General features: G+C 33.5%; 1 protein-coding gene across 7 annotated transcripts in view; it reads right to left on the reverse strand.

The window, feature by feature from the left end:
- The window catches only part of Pot1 (protection of telomeres 1), a 54,664-nt gene that overhangs the window by 13,860 nt on the left and 22,288 nt on the right, over positions 1–18,516 (reverse strand). For 5 of the 7 annotated variants that reach the window (XM_069996678.1, XM_069996683.1, XM_069996677.1 and 2 more), the window contains 5 exons: positions 9,097–9,227; positions 7,407–7,697; positions 5,934–6,089; positions 2,485–2,654; positions 1,305–1,393 (listed from right to left, as the gene is read on the reverse strand). In XM_069996678.1, the coding sequence (XP_069852779.1) occupies positions 1,305–1,393; positions 2,485–2,654; positions 5,934–6,089; positions 7,407–7,697; positions 9,097–9,227 (837 nt within the window). The remainder of the gene's footprint in view (positions 1–1,304; positions 1,394–2,484; positions 2,655–5,933; positions 6,090–7,406; positions 7,698–9,096; positions 9,228–18,516) is intronic. The other 2 variants (XM_069996680.1, XM_069996681.1) reach the window with 2 other exon arrangements.

Raw genomic sequence — 18,516 nt, forward strand, 5'->3', positions numbered from 1 at the left:
CCAAATCTACTTTTAGGAGAGTGCGTTTTTAGAAGTAAGAGCACAGAAATACATGTTTAGTGCTTATTGAGGCATCCTTTATAAGAGCAAGACATAGGTAATAACCTAAATGTCTATCAAATGGTGTGTGGCTCTATTATGAAACATTGTGTAACTATGAAAACAATAACCTTGAGCCATATGGATCATTCCAGGAAGAGGTCTACTATATATTGTTAAAGAAAGTAAAATTATGATTCCCTTTTGGGTATACTCCATTACTGGGCATATGTGTCTATAGAAACAACAATATTGAAGGAGTCACACTAAACTGTTAATATTTCCTTAGGGGATAAGGACTAAAGGGCAAATAGGCATAGAGAAAATGACTCAATTTGATATTATGTCATGTGTTATATTGCAATTTTAGAATGCAATAATATTTTTCAAAAGAGAAACCAATTTTATAAAACAATTACAAATTATATTGTCACTAAATGATTGTCAATTGAACTAAATTGAACCCCTACTGTTAGTGCAAGTAACCATACACAGGGACCTTAACGAGAGAGCACAATGCTACTTCCCAGATGCATGAGCATTTAAATTTGATTGTTTTGGCTTCAATCAACAGCTAAATAATTATAGGAAAATTATACAGTGCCTGTCACTCAAAGCTCTGTTTCCTTTCTAACCAGGGAGAAAATAATACATTATACAAAACTGTTGTTATGATTAAATAATAAGGAATGCAGGCATTTACTAAGTGGCTACCCAGGAATACCTATTAATTTTATTGTGTATCATTACTTGGTATAGAAACAGAGTAAATAACCATGAAATGAAATAGTTCTTTGTATCAGAATAGGGAAGGAGTTTGGTTGTTAAGAAAACAAAACAAAACATGGGATTAAAACTATCAACCAGACTCTAGGACTCAGCAAATACAACCAAATATACAACACAAAGTAAAAAAGAAATCTTGTGCATTGGAGCTTAAATGTTTAGGTATTAATTATCATGTATTAGGGTAGAGAATAAGAGTTACCTCAGAAATTAACATTTTTAAGAATACAGAAATATATATATATATATATTCACTCACTATAATTCAAATAATCACTATATACTATTTATAAAATGTTATGTATATTTAGGTAAGAATTATGTTTACCTTTGTATAGGATACAGATAAATGTTTAATGTGTTCCTTAAAATATGAATGTGAATTAAAAATAAGACAGAAGGGAAAAGACAAAAAAATTATGCTAATAAACCCAAAATAATTTACAGGAACCATACTGTTAAGTAAAAATTGTTCTTACTTGAAAGGGTTACAAAGCTGTCATCATATTCTGGTTGAGATGATGCTGAATGATGCTGGCAGGCTGTCAAATCTGCAGATTCTAAAGCTCTAAAATGTGAAGAATATAATTTCAAATTTTAAAACACAAAGTTGATATGAATAAGTTTAGCTCTACTACAAAAGTTCAAGAGTTCATTGAAACTGTTTATAATATTTTGTGTATTTTCAGAAATTGGTCTATAGCTTTCATTAGATTATCTGAAAACTCCAAAGATATTCAAATGAAAAACCAAAGTTTTCAAAGATACAGTAGTGAGACAATGAAATACTGCAAATAAGTTTGACTATATTATGGATGATATTCTGAGTTAGAAACGTCTTTCTAGATTCAAGAAACTAAATCCTATTTTGCTATAATGTGAACAAAATTATGACCAAGTTAGTAAAACAGATGTTTAATTTCAAAGACAAACTGAAACAAATGAAACTCAGACATGTAGTTATTTCATTTCAATTTACAGAAAAGCATGTTTTCCATCTCTGAAAATATACACAGATTTTATTTTTTAAATTTCTGTAGCACACTGGTGAGAATGGATAGCACTCTCAATAGCTACACCTCAAGAAAAAGGGACTTGAATAAACAGCAGGGTTTAAGATGCTATTTACTTTCTCAGCTCAACTAACAAAATGTTTTAATGAAATAAATTTTTTAAAATAGCTTACAAATTGTGACATGTTAAAATATATTTTGGAAACATGACTAAGTAGTTTTGGAATTCTAGATAGGTATTCAAGTTTTCCAACCTCTGGCAAAATCGATTATCATTGTGTTTATTTACTTTTAGAGTATGGCAGAGGGTAGAAGGGCATGAGTGTAAATTAGTGAATTTTAGTTGTTAAAAATCTTAGCTTGCTACATTGACTCTATTACTAATAAGCTATTTGAACTTAAAAATCATTTGGTTTGTTTCATGTATCACTTATCTATTAAAAAAGATGGACACATGTCAAGGGCTTGCCTGGTTTGCTACCCAGCCAGGAAGGGTATAGGACAGGTGGTCATTGAAGGAAGGTAAAGGAAGCTTTGAGGATGACACAAGGAACCTACCTGAATCCCCCAAAAAACAGTATGATCTTGGAAATTCGTTTAACGAATACTGTCTTTGCAGTTTCAGATAGGTGCATAAAATGCTTACTTTTTCAGTTGTTCCACATCAGAATTACTTTCTGGCAAGATTCTGATTCCCCGGCCATAACTGGTACCTCCATGGAGATGAAACTCTAGACTTAGTGACGAAGGCTGGGTCTCTGAATTCACTGACTGGAGCTTGGTATGGAGGCTATAGATTCTGATAAAGCTTCCAACCTAAAAGCAAAGTGTTTATTATTTACAAATAGGTTTATATGGTAAGCACATGAGCGTTTATTTTATTATTTCTTTATTACTATGTTTCACTGTTAAATAAAATTTATAGGACAGACTGTTAGTTATTCTATAAACAAGTCTTAAAGATGAAAAAATTTGCTATTATCAGAAATTCCTTCTGGAGGCAGTGTTGTATTTTTTAAAACTTGCTGAATGTATTATGAAATGTACCCAATGATTAATTGTAAAAATGTAAAAAACTAAACGTTGTTTAGTTTTGTCAATAATGGAATATTTCAAAACAGAAGTAAAGAGATTATAAAAATTATAAAAGTGCAACTTAAAGATTTGAAAGTCTCTCTCAATATGGAAACACAAATATGTTATTAAGAAATTACTATTCTCAAGAAAGACAGCCTCTAAAGTAAACAGTGCTGGCAAAATTGGTTAACTACATGTAGAAAACTAAAGCTAGATCCTTATATATCACCCTGCACCAGAATCAACTCCAAATGGATCAAAGACCTCGAAGTCAAAGCAGACACTCTGAAAACATTACAGGATGGAATGGGAGAAACCCTAGGTCTCCTTGGCTCAGGCCGAAATTTTCTGAATAGAGACCCGGAAACACAACAAATCAAAGAAAGGTTGGACAAATGGGATTGCATAAAGTTGCAGAGCTTCTACAGGGCAAACGGACATAGCTAGCAAGATCAATAGAAAGCCTACGGATTGGGAGAAGATCTTCACTAGCCATACAACGGACAAGGGTCTCATATCTACAATATACTTGGAACTCAAAAAATTAAATCCCCCAACAACAAATCCTCAAAGAGACAAATGCCCAATACATAAGTGGGCTAATGACTTAAAGAGAAACTTCTCTGAAGAAGAAAGCAGGATGGCCAATAGACACATGAAGAAATGCTCAACATCCCTAGCCATAAAAGAAATGCAAATCAAAACAACATTGAGATACCAACTCACTCCAGTTAGGATGGCAAAAATCAAGAACTCTAACAACAACAGATGCTGGAGGGGATGTGGACAGAAGGGAACCTTACTTTTTGTTGGTGGGAATGTAAACTTGTTCAACCACTTTGGAAAGCAGTATGGAGGTTCCTCAAAAGACTTCACATAGAGCTCCCCTATGACCCAGCAATCCCACTTTTGGGCATTTACCCAAATGTTTACAAACAAGATCACACTAAAGCTACCAGCACAACTATGTTTACTGCAGCATTATTTACCATAGCTAAGATATGGAACCAACCCAGATGCCCTTCAGTAGATGAATGGATCAAGAAAATGTGGTATATATACACAATGGAATTCTATGCCTCCATCAGAAAGAATGACATTGCCCCATTTGTTAGGAAATGGAAAAACTTGGAAATAATTATATTAGGTGAAGTAAGCCAGGCCCAAAGAAACACAGGTCCCATGGTTTCCCTTATTTGCAATATCTAGTATATGTATGAGTCAAGCGGAAAAGGTCAGATAATGTGATGTTAGGAAAATGAACCCTTAGATATGTATTGTAATGTTTTTTTTTCTTTCATGCATGTGTTTCTAACGCATTTATAAGATTATTTCTTTGTTGCTTTGTATGTCCCTCCCCCACAGTATAACCCCGCTTTCACTATATTTGATGTCAGTATAACTTGTGGAGGAGACGGGGAAAAACAAGTCGTTTAAGGATTCAGGTGCACCTGTTGCAACAATGAGAAGTACAAATTGTCATGTCAAAAAATGAGCTTTACAATGTCGGTGGAGGAGGAGGGGGGGAAGGTTTGGGTGGGGGGGGGCGGGGGGAGGCTGGGAAGGGAGGTGAAGGGTAAACAAAGGAGGAGGCTGCAATGCTTGGTAAGAAATGTACGCATTATCCTGCCCATGTAATTGTAACCCCTCTGTACAGTATGTTCACAAATAAAATAAGATAAAATATATAAAAATAAATTTTAAAAAATTACTATTCTCTTATTGTCTTGTTTTGTTGTTTTTTTCTTTTTTTTTTTTGCCGGTCTTTGGGCTTAAACTCAGGGACAGGGTGCTAACCCTGAGATTTTTTTGGTCAAGGCTAGTGCTCTATCACTTGAGTCACAGTTCCACTTCACCATTCCTTTAGAAATAATTGAAATGGGGGCTGGGAAGGTGGCTCAGTGGTAGAGTGCTTGCCTTGCATGCAAGAGGCCCTGGGTTCGATTCCTCAGCACCACATAAGCAAACAGAAAAAAGCCGGAAGTGGTGCTGTGGTTCAAGTGGTAGAGTGCTAGCCTTGAGCTGAAGAGCTGAGGGACAGCGCCCAGGCCCAGAGTTCAGGCCCACGACCGGACCCCCCCCCACCAAAAAAAAAGAAATAATTGAAATGTTCTACATCATTCATTAAGAATTTGTGTTTAGATAAAATATTTTAAAATTGTTTTTCTCAAAATAGTCAAATTACTTATTGGATAACTAATATAAACATAATTATAACTATGTATGTTTTACAATTATTAAAAACAAAAGTCGTACCAGAATAGGACTGGCTATTTAACATTTGTCTTCAGATTCTAGACAAAATTTGAAAGGTCAGTTTATGTCTTCATATTTGTGTAAAATGTTTTGGGAATGACACTATTTAAAAAGCAAGATTTAGAAAACAGTTAAATGCAATTTAGATTGTAAAATAGGCGTTTTTTATATTGTATTTTATAATTGCACTATTCCCTTTAAAAATATTTTTTACCTTGCTCTATGAGTTTGTCCTTTATATAAACTTATACACATATTTATAAAGGACAAGAAAGTATAATTATATCTTCCTGTGACCTGTTCTTAACTCCAAAAGTTTTTGAGTTGTAATACAACAAAGAAGCAGAAATACTTTATCCAATGGGCATGAAATTGTAGATTTCAACTTTTTAAATAGTCTCTTAACTTTGTTTAAGTAGGCTAGAAGACAGAAACAGGAAAGCTTCAGTCATTAGTTGCACCAACTATTATCACAGGACAATTATATGTATATCTGATATTCAGAAAACACTTTTCCAATAAAACATGTCCATTCCATGTTATAACTCTCATAACATGTTTTATAAGTTAAAACAAATTTTATAACTTAAAATTCAAGGAAAATAAACCTCAAGATAATTTCTAGTCTCTAGCTTTTTGTCACAAAATTACATTTGAACCAAAATATACCAAATGACCAAAAATATATTTTAAACACACACACACACACACGAAGACACACCCAAAAGCAGTAATAGTGAACATTTTCCTATTCAACATCACCTTCAGGGATTTTGCCACTTGAACATGGTTATCATAGACTAAAATGTCTATTGTCAGATTCTGTAGACGATGTATTTGATTTAAGTCACCCTCAAGATCACGGGCTTGTATTAAGACTCTCCAAGATGGAAACGGTGTCCTCCTGCCATCCCACACCTACCAGAAAGAGAACAGAGCAAACTCAAGTATCTTTATGAAAAGAAATCAGTAGAAAACCATTCTACTTTTGGATAATACTACTTAAAATAAATAAGTGCTTTTAAATATCTGCAATACTTTACATGTGATATACATTATTTTCTGATTTTATAGACTAAATATGACCTATTGGTAACATGAAAAATGAACAATGTAGAAAAGTCACACTGTTGAACCCCAAGCATTAACTTTCTGATCTTATCCTTTTTCATCTGTTCAGATTCATAACATACATTTTTAAGTGTTTTCATATAAACTACTTTTCCATTCTGTTTTTTTTTTCATTTTTTAGTTTACTAATGAGTTCTTTATCAGGAAACTTAAATATTATAGTAAAGTATGATTTTTTAATTGATTCATATTTTATAAGCATAAACAATTTTTTAAAAATTTTATTTTTTTTAAAGATGCTATACAGAGAAGTTACAGTTACGTGAATAAGGTAATGAGTATATTTCTTGTCGAACATTGTTACCCCCTCCTTTGTTCCTTTGGCTTTTTTCCCTACTATCTCTTCCCAACACTCCCCTACCCCCGCCAAAGTTGTAAAGATCATTTCCAACATAGTGTCTTGTGAGTATCATTGTCGTACTCTAAAACAAAGGCACAGGATAAACTAAATTTATATGAGCAATCTATTGGATTGATTCAATCTTTTTCTGTATTAAATGATTCGGGGAGTAGAGATATAGCTTGTTGGTTAGAAGCGCTTTCCTGGCATGTCATATGCAAGGGTCTTGGTTCAAGCCCCAGAACTACAAAAACAAGCAAAGAAATAAATCGGTAATTGCCATGTTGCAAATAAAGCCTTCCAAGAATCTTTGTTAACATTCTTAGAATACTTACCCTTATGTTGGAAATGTATCCTATAAGTCATTTTTTCCCTTGGTTTTCATTAGGAAAATCTTATAAAAGATACATACAGAACTGTTTCCTTTACATTAGTCTTGAAGAATATGAAAGAATGAAAATAGTGGGTGCTGGAAAAGGAAATAAATTCTGGGCTGGTATGTCAAACCCATCTGGAAACATGAGCACAGAGTGAGCAGCATTCTCTACTCTTTAAGGCTTCTTGACTGACTTAAAGATGATCAGAATAACAAGCATTTGGAAACTATCCATTGAGGCAGGCAGTCAGAGGGAGGAAAACTCAACATCAATGAATCGAGAAAGGGAGTAAAGTGACAAAGCAATTGACCTTGATAGGCAGGCAGAAATTTTCATATATGAAAGTCTAATGAAAAACATTAGGAAACAAATCTGTTTATAATGTACCTTTAGAAGAAATGATGTTCCATCCACTTCTGCTTTGCCCAAGAGCTGACAAGTCAGGTCGAAATACTGCATTGGCTGAACATCACACAACTGTACTAAGGATGAAGAAGGGGAAATATGTGTAGATGCCCAAACCCGTAAGGCTTCTACCACTTTGTGGTCTCCAGCTGTGAAGCTATAGCACTTGCTGGAAGTACGTGGTATGACAGGCGCTCCCAAAGTTCCCTCAAATGTCAGAGATGCAAACCCAGAGGTGTTGATACCCTGAGGCTCCATTTTGTATACTTGGATCTAAGAAAATAGGATATAGAAAAAATAATTTACTGATACCAAAATCCCAAAATAAAGAAACTTGGGATTTAAAAATTTTCAACTGTAATTAACAGTAATTAATTTTTTACATGAGCAAAATACAAAATTTTATGTTTCTGAACATATTTTGTTTCTTAATTTGAAAAGGTTCTCTAGTTTATAAATTCTCAGGGAAATTCACACTAAAATCACAGTGAGATATTAACATACACAACAAAATACAGAAAATGCCAATATTGAAAATACCAAGAGTTGGTAAACTGTGGAATGCATGAACTTCTCTTCTTTGCCTGGTGGGAGTATTAACTACAAACAAGTACTCTGAAAACTCAGGTAAGTATAAACACAACCTAGGCTCTAGCACTACAGCTGACAAAGCATAATGACTGAAATGTGTATGCATACCTTCATCTATATTCACTAAAATGCATGTAATTAGATTGCTTATACACTCTAACATTCAATTTGAAAACTACCTAAATATTGAAAAATAACAATATGAATATATATATATACACTATGATGAATTGTCACAATAGCATAATATTTAGCAATGAAAATAAAGAAAAGCTAGGCAAGCAAAACGATTATGTACTGATGTAATGCCATATTGTATGAGTTTTGTCTTTTTTTCTTTCCGGTCATGGGGCCTGAACTCTGTGCCGGGGCACTGTCCCCTCAGCTCATCACCTCAAGGCTAGCGCTCTACCACTTGAGCCACAGCACCACATTCAGCTTTTTCTGCTTATGTGGTGCTGAGGAATAGAACCCAGGGCCTTGGCATGTGAAGCAAGTACTCTACCACTGAGCTACCTTCCCAGCTCCTGTATGAGCTTTTTTAAAGAAAACAATCCACCAACCATATGCTGTATAATTCCTGCATAAAGGAAATATAAAGGACAAACACAGGTGAAACTAATATATAATGTTAGTGGTGACAGGATAATAGTTTCAGGGACTTGGGAAGCTGAAGTAAGAGGACTGCTTGAGTTGAAGATGTTGAGGCCAGTCTGGGCAACATAGCAAGATCTCTGTCTCAAAACATTAAGCACAAAGAAGTCATGAGCTTATTGCTTCTGTCTTTGATCAAATTTTATGTGGATAACTTTTATATCATCAATTTAGATCTGAAAGTAAAAAGAAAGAATGGAACTAGTCTAAACAAGAGCCTTTAAAACATTTCTAGGAAAAGAGAACAGAACATTAATTTAAATGAAGAAGTATCCCATTATAAATTATTTGAGGTTAAATACTACTTACATTTCTTACCTCCTGATACAATATAATACAATACAATGCAACCATAATTAGTGTTAGCTAGCTTTAGTGAACAATATAGAAGTTTCTCCAAATATAAAAGTTCTGGTATGAACTATACCTTCAGCCTGTGGAAACGAACAATGTCTCCAATTTTATAAATTATTGGAAGGGCTTCATAGTTTCCACTAAAAAGAAGGCAAATGAGCTTTACATTTGTCTGGTCCACAATTGTTACAACCGAACAATAATCTAGAAAATATAAAGATATTTATTTATCCTTGATATTTCAATGCATTTGGTAAAATACAAATTTACTTATTTCACAATCTTAAAGTGTTATTCTTCCCTTTTTAAGTATGCCTAGGGGAAAAAAAAGAAAATCAGGCTTTTTTTGGTTCACAATATGTTTCATCTTTATCTAAATTAATTTTTGGAAATTTATAAATGTAAAATAAAAATCTACTTAAGTTTTCTGAGGAGGGAGTAACTTTTTATATTACTTCAAAATTTGTTGCTTATGAAGCAGATGAACATATTCAAAGAAAATATAACCCCTAAAATAAGTACAACTAAACTTCGAGTGAGTAGCAGGTATGTTTCAGTGGCAGAATGTCTGCCCAGCATGGCTGTGGTTCTGGGTTTGATTCCTATTTATACATTAGAGTAAGAGTATTTAAACTGGCTTTTTTTTTTTTCTATAATGTGTTTCCAAAAAAGTAGAAATTTTGTTGGATGTGTCATGCTCGTAATCCTAGCTACTCAGGAAAGTAAGATCTGAAGCTGCAGTTTGAAGCCAACCTGGACAAGGAAGTCCCTAAGTCTCTTATCTCCAGTTAACTACCAAAAAGCCAAAGGAGAGCTGTAACCCAAGTGGTAGAGCACTAGCCATAAGCAAAACATTCAGGGTCGATGCCCAGGTCCTGAGTTCAAGCCCCAGGACTGGGAAATATACACACATACACACAAACACTGACAAGAATACATGTAAAATTTTAAGTTGATAATATATGGAGGGGTTACAGTTACATGAGCAAGGTAATGAGTACATTTCTTATCAGGCATTGTTGCCTCCTCTATTGATTTTCCCCTATCTTCCCTTCCCCCCCCACCTCCCCAACTTCCCACCCCCACTGCCAAAGTTGTTAAGTTTGTTTTTCAACCTAGTGGAATCCCTTAGTTTTTCTCCATTCACATTGTTTTCCAGTATAATTAAAAAATATTTAGTATGTAAATGAATCTAAGAGTTGTTATCCACTTAGTCCAACCCATCAGAACCACACATTGAGTATAGTATGTGAAGAGGCACAACTCCTTCTTTTGCAAGGTTTACATTTTCCTTAGATTGATTTGTAGTCTCACAAACTTGATGCCATAATTTTAGCCTGCATGCTATCTTATGCCACTATTTGCTAGTGTTCAGCATTTATATTCCCTATATAGCTAATGATTCATCATGATAAATACAGAATTAATGATGCCGATGCCATTTTTCAGAATAAGAGGAAACTGACATTTAAATTTGGCACAGATGAACAAACACTCAGCAGTAATGCGGTTCTGGATACTTGGTGAACATTATATTAAGTTCCTGCATTTTAGAAAAGTGACAAAAATAAAGGTCTTCATAAACCTCAATCCAACTTACAGTTCATATTGTCAAGCTACAGACATTTCTAGCAATGATTCATGTTTAACCAAAGTGTCTGAAATTAAGTAAAACTATCATAAGAAAGGTAAAGAAAGGTAGAAGTCAAAATACAGTTTAGAATTATCAAATAAAAATTAGTAAGATGAAAAATACATCTTACTAATATAAATAAGTACTTAAGCAAAGTATTTTATTACAAGAACATCATTAGGGGAAAATTGTATTACTAAGTGGTTAACAAATATTGAGGTTTAATTATATAGCAAATGGTATATTAAACAATTTATACACCTTGAATATTAGACAGTTATATACATCATAAATTATTGTGTCTAGCTTTGAAATAAGGTAATTTAATCTCTTAAAAAGGCAGGTAAGATATTTAAACTCTATGTCCAACTCAAATGTCACCAGGATGCATATTTTTACAAACATAAATGATAATTCCAAAGGAAATAAAACTGTACTCTTTTCATTGTGATTGAGGCCTGAGGGTTAGCTAAGCAAGTAAAATTATAGTGTACTTCAACTATAACATATGTATGTATTATTTCATGTATTTGTCTTGAAATAGTGCTCATTAATGAAAAAACTACCCTTCTAATGAAGTTTCCTCTATTAATTTATTTCACAGAAACAGGCACCACAGACATCACACAAAAAATTCTATTATAATTCATTGCTATAATTCACTGCTACACTCTGATTTCTTTTTCTAAGAATCAAAAAGGAGGTTAGCTTGTTCTTGTTTTTGAAGGAGCTTGAAGTGATCATTAAAGTATTGATTTGCGATTTCTCCAATTTGTTGTTGTAGGCACTCTGAGCTATAAATTTTCCTCTGAGTACTACCTTTGCTGTATCTCAGGGGAGCTGGTACTTTTTGTATATTTTGCAGCATTGTTTATCATAGCCAAGATGTGGAATCAACCAGAATGCCCCTCAGTGGACAACTGGATCAAGAAAATGTGGTATACATACACAGTGGAATTCAACTCATCCATCAAAAAGAATTATTTTGTGCCATTTGTAAGGAAATAGAAAGGCTTGGAAAAAAATATATTAAGCGAAGTAAGCCAGACTTTAAGAAACAGGTTGCATTGTTTCCCTCATTTGTAGTGACTAGAATATGCCTATAAATCTACAAGTAAACATACTAGATGGTAAAAGAAAAAAATACTGGGACATGATAAATTATACAGGTGTCTAAGCATTCACACAGAGACCAAAGGAGGATATTCTTAGGAGATCACAAAGGCTCAATAGCTATGTGCCTCTGAGCATATAAAATAATATTTATCAAAATGAACTCCAGGAAATGGAAATGAGTTTTTTTCTCTTTGTTGTTGTTTTTGTTTTCTTGTCCTCCTGTGTTGTTTGTTCTTTATCTGTCTTTGGGAGAGTAAGGATACTATATTGAAAATGAACTATATAACGTGTGTATGGTGTGGAACTGGGAGAAAGTAAGGGAAGGGATTACATTGTTCAAAAAGAAATGCACCCTTTATTTGTAACTTTAATCCCTGTCATGTGTATATCACATTTACAATATTAGGAGTTTGGCCTGAGGTATTTGAAGAAGAGTTAAACACTAGAGGTATGACAAAGACACATGTGTAATTGTGAAATCACTTAGAAAAGAGTCAACTGAACTGTTAGTGGAAAGAAAAAACAGGGGAGTGTTATAAATCAGGGATTGGTAAACTAAAACCTAGGGCTAAATCTCGACTGCTGCTGGCTTACTATCATTCCAAAGCCTTCAACTTAAGTATTCATAAACATTCATATTCATGTTTAAGTTACTCAATTAGATTAACAATCAAAAGAAGCAGCAAACAGATTTAGGAACAAACAAAACTGTCCAAATGCATTTATTCTACTAATACAGTTCCAATTCTGGGAGAAGTGAGCAGTACCTAGGGCACTGAACAGTTCCTAAATATGAGAGTTCAGGATGACAAAACATCAAATAATAAGGCTTTAGGGATTGGAAGAGGATGTTAAGGGAGTTTCTAATTTAAATAACTTACTGGTAGGCAGGTTACCAACGTGTTACTAAAATAAATTATGTACATCAGGTGTATGACAAATGGTGTATGAGACACTACAGATTATTTTTTTCTGACAAGTAAACATAACAGATTTCTGAAGGATGTTAAAGCTGAAGCAAGAAAGGGCTTCTGGTTTAGTATTAAGTTTTCTCACCATTTAAAGAACATTCTAGCTGATCAATCATCATTACAAAATCAATGTATGTCTTTAACTACAACAAATATAGAGTACTTATAAAATTCTCCTCTGAAGTCTGTGGTAGACAGTGAAAATCATTTCTTTGTGCCTCAGTTTCCCCATCTATAAAAGAGGACAACCGTATTCACCTCATAGGATGATTCTTATAATTCCAACAGTAGTTACATGCGCAATGCATCAAACAGTGCCTTGCATGGCTCAGTGCTACACTAAGTGCTGACAGGTAGTATCAGCAATAGCAGTCTGGACAGTATTCCACTACTGCTCCTATATCCTTCTCCTCAAATAAAACTACAAAGGATTTTACAATCTGTCTGAACACAGTATCTGGTGTTGGAAACAACTTTGCCAAGATATAGTGCCAGTTTGATTCGTATGCCAAGTTGGAGTATAAAATGGAACATATAGATTTAAAGGATTATAAAGGAATTTCATGTGCATTTTTGCTGAATCTCCATTAATCTCTTTTAAATATAGTTTCATCAGCATCATAGAGAAGAATCTTATAGCTAACAAGATCTAGTCCTGAAATGAAAATTTACTTGGGACACAAAAAAGGTTTCTGAGAAAATGGAAGGTTGAAAATGATTAGCCTGTCTTACTTTATTCATGAAATAAAATGTCAAGGAGACAAAATAAGAAAACTCTAATGGAGCAAAAGGGACAAAAAGATTTGGTATCTCACTTAAAACAGGACAAATAGCTTCTCATTTGATACCGCAAAGGCAAGTTGCCTAAACATGTTTTATCTGATTCAATCTTTCTAAGGAAGTTAAATGCTCAACACTGCTCCCTCCAAACAAACAAATATACAATTCCCAGTTAAGATTTCATAATGTAAGAAAAAATATTTCTTCAACCATACTTTATTTTATATTCTTTCTCAAAGGAGAACACAGAACTAGAGGTAATAATCTATTTTTTCAATAGCTAGTATCATCAGGGAATATGGCAAGTGTAGGAAGAACACTGATAGATCGGCATTCTTCTATTACCTAACTAGTGTGTAGTCTCTATTATACATACGTGCTTTAAACTGCTGATAAAATATTGACCTTAATGATTTTGCAATACTTCATACTAAGACTGCTGACTAAGAATTTAACTAGTTTAACTCTTTGGCAACACTTTGCATAGCTTGATAGGAATCTAAAAAAGATAAATTATAAATTAAGGTCTCTACTCTATAATCTTGAGCAATTCACATAATTTCCTCAGTATGATTAAGTGTAAATTGCCTTCGAGATCCACTATAAAGAAAAGCTGGTAGTTCATCTAAGCAAGGTCTTTAATCAAAGAAACAAGCGCAAATAAATTATATAATCCACAAAAATTCCTCCATGAAAGCTGTTGCTTCATCCTTGTTATCTGCAAGACTGCTTTTTTTAGACCAATCAGTATTTGAACAAGTCCCACTGGTATACAGGTATGTGAGAGTACTACAGAAACATTCAAGTAAAAGCTATGAAGGCAAATCACTGAACCAAGTACACGTTACAATTGTATTTATTTTTACAAGAAAAAATACTATATTTTAAATTAAATATATAAACCCACTTTCTCTCTATATATGTATATATATGTACATATGTATATATATATATATATACATATACTTTTACTTTTACTTTTGCCTAGATTACAAACAAAGCATAATACTCCAAAGTATCTTGGGTCCTTAATAACAAAGAGTTAAACATCAGCTATAAGGAAATAAATTACATTTGAATATAATGCTGAAATTTCAGTGTTTCAAATTATATTCCGGCCAACTTATCTAGGAGCTGACTTTTGAAATTGAAAATTTCACTTTTGTATTATAAAAGTCTGACAAATTTTGCTGCTATTTCCAAACTCTGGACAGTTGGCCCCTTCTTCCTCACCTATCAAAAATCCAATTTGTTTTTGAAAATTCTACTCAAATTACAGGTCTCTTAGGAGCCTTTTCCCTGGGCAGTTACTTCTCCATTTCAGTCCAGAAACCTTTCATTTGTTCCTTTAAATACAACCTATTACTATGCCTTGTACTCCTTATATGATCACAACTAAAGGAGATAGAAGTCTCCTTTCAAAACTCAGTGTACCCCTTAATCCCTATGGACAACAGGTACAGAACAATGTTACATAAAATTACTAAAACATCTTCAACTGAGTAAAGAACGCACTACAGTTTTAGGAATGAGAAAATGGTACTAACTCAGAAATTATTAAAACTGTTCAACTACACAGATAAAACTTAGGGCTAATACCTAAATCCTTAAGCTAGTAATTTGCTAGAGGAAAAAGATCTTGAAAGTCAGCGTGTGAAGCTGTGTATAGGAAGTCAGACAGAAGCTTCAGTAAAGAAGTCACTCCTGCCTATGAGTAAAACACACATATGTGCAGCAACAGAAAAAATCTATTTCTGCATCTCCATTTTCCAGGTAGAAAAGGACAAAATGTATGGAACAGAGTGTGAGCTCATTGAAAAGTAGAAGCTGGGCTCTTAGCAAATCCTTAAACCAGTAAGGGATGATGAACAATGGCCTGGTTGCTGCCATTTCTGAAGGTGAGACAACTAACACCTGAAAAGTACTGAAATAATTTCTCGTAGCTATTGAGAAAGAGAAAACAGTGCCTGTCTGAACTATAACCTCTATCATTTATACTACTGTTAAAGTTATGAACTAAGACATAAAATTTCCAAGCAACATCATTGCTATAAAATTTCCAAATCCTTAGGCAATAGTCTTGTTTTTCTGTCTGAATGAGATCCCATTATGCACCCCTGATGACTTAAACTGATGATACAATGGTATCTTAATTATAGAATCTTTGAGGGATTCTTTCTCAGTTTTCACAGTAAGTCTTATCACAAGAATGTTAGAATCTTTAGTACAATATGTCCTTTTAATACAGGACTAAAAGACTTGAGACAAAACAAAAATTACACCTTTGCTATGACTTAACATAAAGCTTAAAAAATAATGCATTTGCTACCAGAGGAAGAATGTATCCAGAAATTAGATAACATGGTATATACAGGCCAAAAGTCATCATCAGAACTTAGAATGAGAATGTCATGCAGGAAAATTTTAATCAAGGACATCAAATTGTACCTGCCTCTATTACACTGAATTTAACATTTATAAAAAAATTTGGATGCTAGGTAATGAAATATAAAAGAATATAAAGTAAAAATGTGCAAGGTATGGTGAGAGTTTTTATCTACTGACCCAGTTAGGTAACTGCATATATTGAGACTGTGCTGCCATATTGATGACCTACTGATTTATGCAATGTGAAAAAATGGACAGCTGTGCACTACTCCTTGACATTCATTCTAGTACTTTTCTGTGGTAATAATAATGAAGGTGGTCTTTTCCTGAACACAAGTATTGTTGCTATTTGTCTGACTCTCCTGAAATTTACTCCTGTTGAAGGATGAGTTCTGTCAATGGAAATAAAAATGTAAGTGTAACTAAAGCTATGAGATGGATAGTTTTAAAACTGAAAATCAGGCTAGTAGTGATGTCTTGCTATGTCTGAAAGATTAATTTTAAGTTTCAATGACTATGTTCAGATAAAATTGATGGCATTCATTTTAATTTACCATCTCAGAAGAAACAAAGAAACATATTATCACTGCAATAACAGATGGTTCATTACTAGCCATCAATTTTCTTTCTAACAAGGGACTGAATTCAACGAAACTTATCACTTAACTGACAGAAATGTAAGACACTCATGCATATATATGATAAATACTATAGTTCCCCAGAACTTTTGCTTTTACCCAGGATTTAACAACATATCAAAAGATAGCACGGCACTGGTACTAGTAACTAAAAAAAAATAAATAAATTCATCAGTGTTTTTTTAAGAACAGCTGTTATTTTATTCTATTTTATAATTTTAATTTGCATTTGATAATATGCATTTATCTTTGTATATCAATTAAATATTTCAAAAACAAGAATTAACTACCTATCAATTGCAAAAAAGTTTTTATATTTTCTCTTACCCAGTTAGGCATCATTAGCAATAAGGTAGAATTGTCTTATGTAGCAGGCCCCATTTGTAAAGCTAACAATTGGGAAGAGGATCACAGTAATGGTGATCACACTTTTTATTAACCCCCAAAGAGAACATCTAAGCTCCTAGGAAACTTTGATGGTAAAAGTGAGTGACTTCCATTCCATGCACTCACACCCAGATCATATGTCAAAAATAAAATTTACATGCATGTAAGTTTATAATGAACTTCATAAATACATTTCTGTGTTCCCAGCAGGCTCCTGCAATGCTGTACAGAAAGGATTTCTTCAACAACGCACACTGCTACATACTCTTATCAATTCTGAAGTATACATTCCTCTTAAGAACAGAAAGCATAGTTTTACTGGTGGTGTCTTCTATTCTTAATGCTGCATAGTGTCTCTAAGGATGAGGAGGGGAGCATTGGGAGGGAGGGAAAGTGAGAGAAAATGAGGGAGCGGGTAAAAATGTTCAACAAGAAATGTTCAACTCACTAACTTACATATCTCACTAACTTACATATGTTACTGTAACCCCTCTGTATATCACCTTGACCATAAAATTAAATTAAAAAAAGAAATTATGAAGTTACATATATGAGATATGTAACAATGTATAATTTTGTTGAACTGAGTTAAACTGAAGCAAAGCATGTATGCTTTGTCAAAAACAAACTAAAGTCATGGATTTTAATGTGCCCTTCAGGTGTTTGTTGCTTAAAGTTTTACATTAGCATAGATAATATGCAGATTGTACTTTTAAAATTTACCCAGGAATATAGATCAAAACATTACATAGCTCTGATATCAAATTATATAATTTCTTCTCTTATCCTTTTTTTCATGGGTAAGGAGAGTATAAAAGGCATGAGGTCTGGCTGGGTGCTGATGGCTCACGCTGAAATCCTAGCTATTGAGGAGGCTATCTGAGCCAGGCTGAGTGGAAAAGTGCATTAGACTTTCTTATTAAATTAAATTAAATTTTATTTAATTTTATTGTAAAGGTGATGTACAGAAGGGTTACAATTACATAAGTAAGATAATGAGTACATTGCTTGTCCAACAGTTATCTCCAATTAACCACCAAAAAGCTGGAAGTTGAACTATATCTTAAGTGTTAGAGTGCCAACCTTGACCAAAAAAGCTAAGGGATAGCACTCAGGCCCAATATTCAAGCCACAGTACAGGCACAAGCACACACATATAGGTATGCACATGTACATGCACATAGACACACAAATGAAACATGACATCTGATGCTTGCTATTTTAATATATTTTTTTCATTTTTTGCAATACTGAAATTTGTACTCAGTGTTTTATGCTATCTAGACAGGACTTTTACCACTAAATTTTAAGTGTTCAATAGAATGTGCTACATTACAATAGATGTAATAGGTCTCTAATTTTTTTTTTTAAAATCTTGAATAACTGGAAGTTTCTATCCACTTAACTACAACTTTCTTGTTACTCTTCCCTTGGCTCCTGGAAACTACCTTTTTTTCTTCTTCTTCTTCTTCTGGGACTATTTACTTTAGATATCTAATATAAATGTCTAAAACCTGGGACTGGTTTTTCTTCAGTTAGCAATACTGTAGTGAAGATTCAGTCACGTTGCCTCATGACAC

Source organism: Dipodomys merriami, unplaced genomic scaffold (assembly GCF_024711535.1).
Source record: "Dipodomys merriami isolate MVZ:Mamm:240054 unplaced genomic scaffold, mDipMer1.0.p SCAF_5, whole genome shotgun sequence".
NCBI lineage: Eukaryota > Metazoa > Chordata > Mammalia > Rodentia > Heteromyidae > Dipodomys > Dipodomys merriami.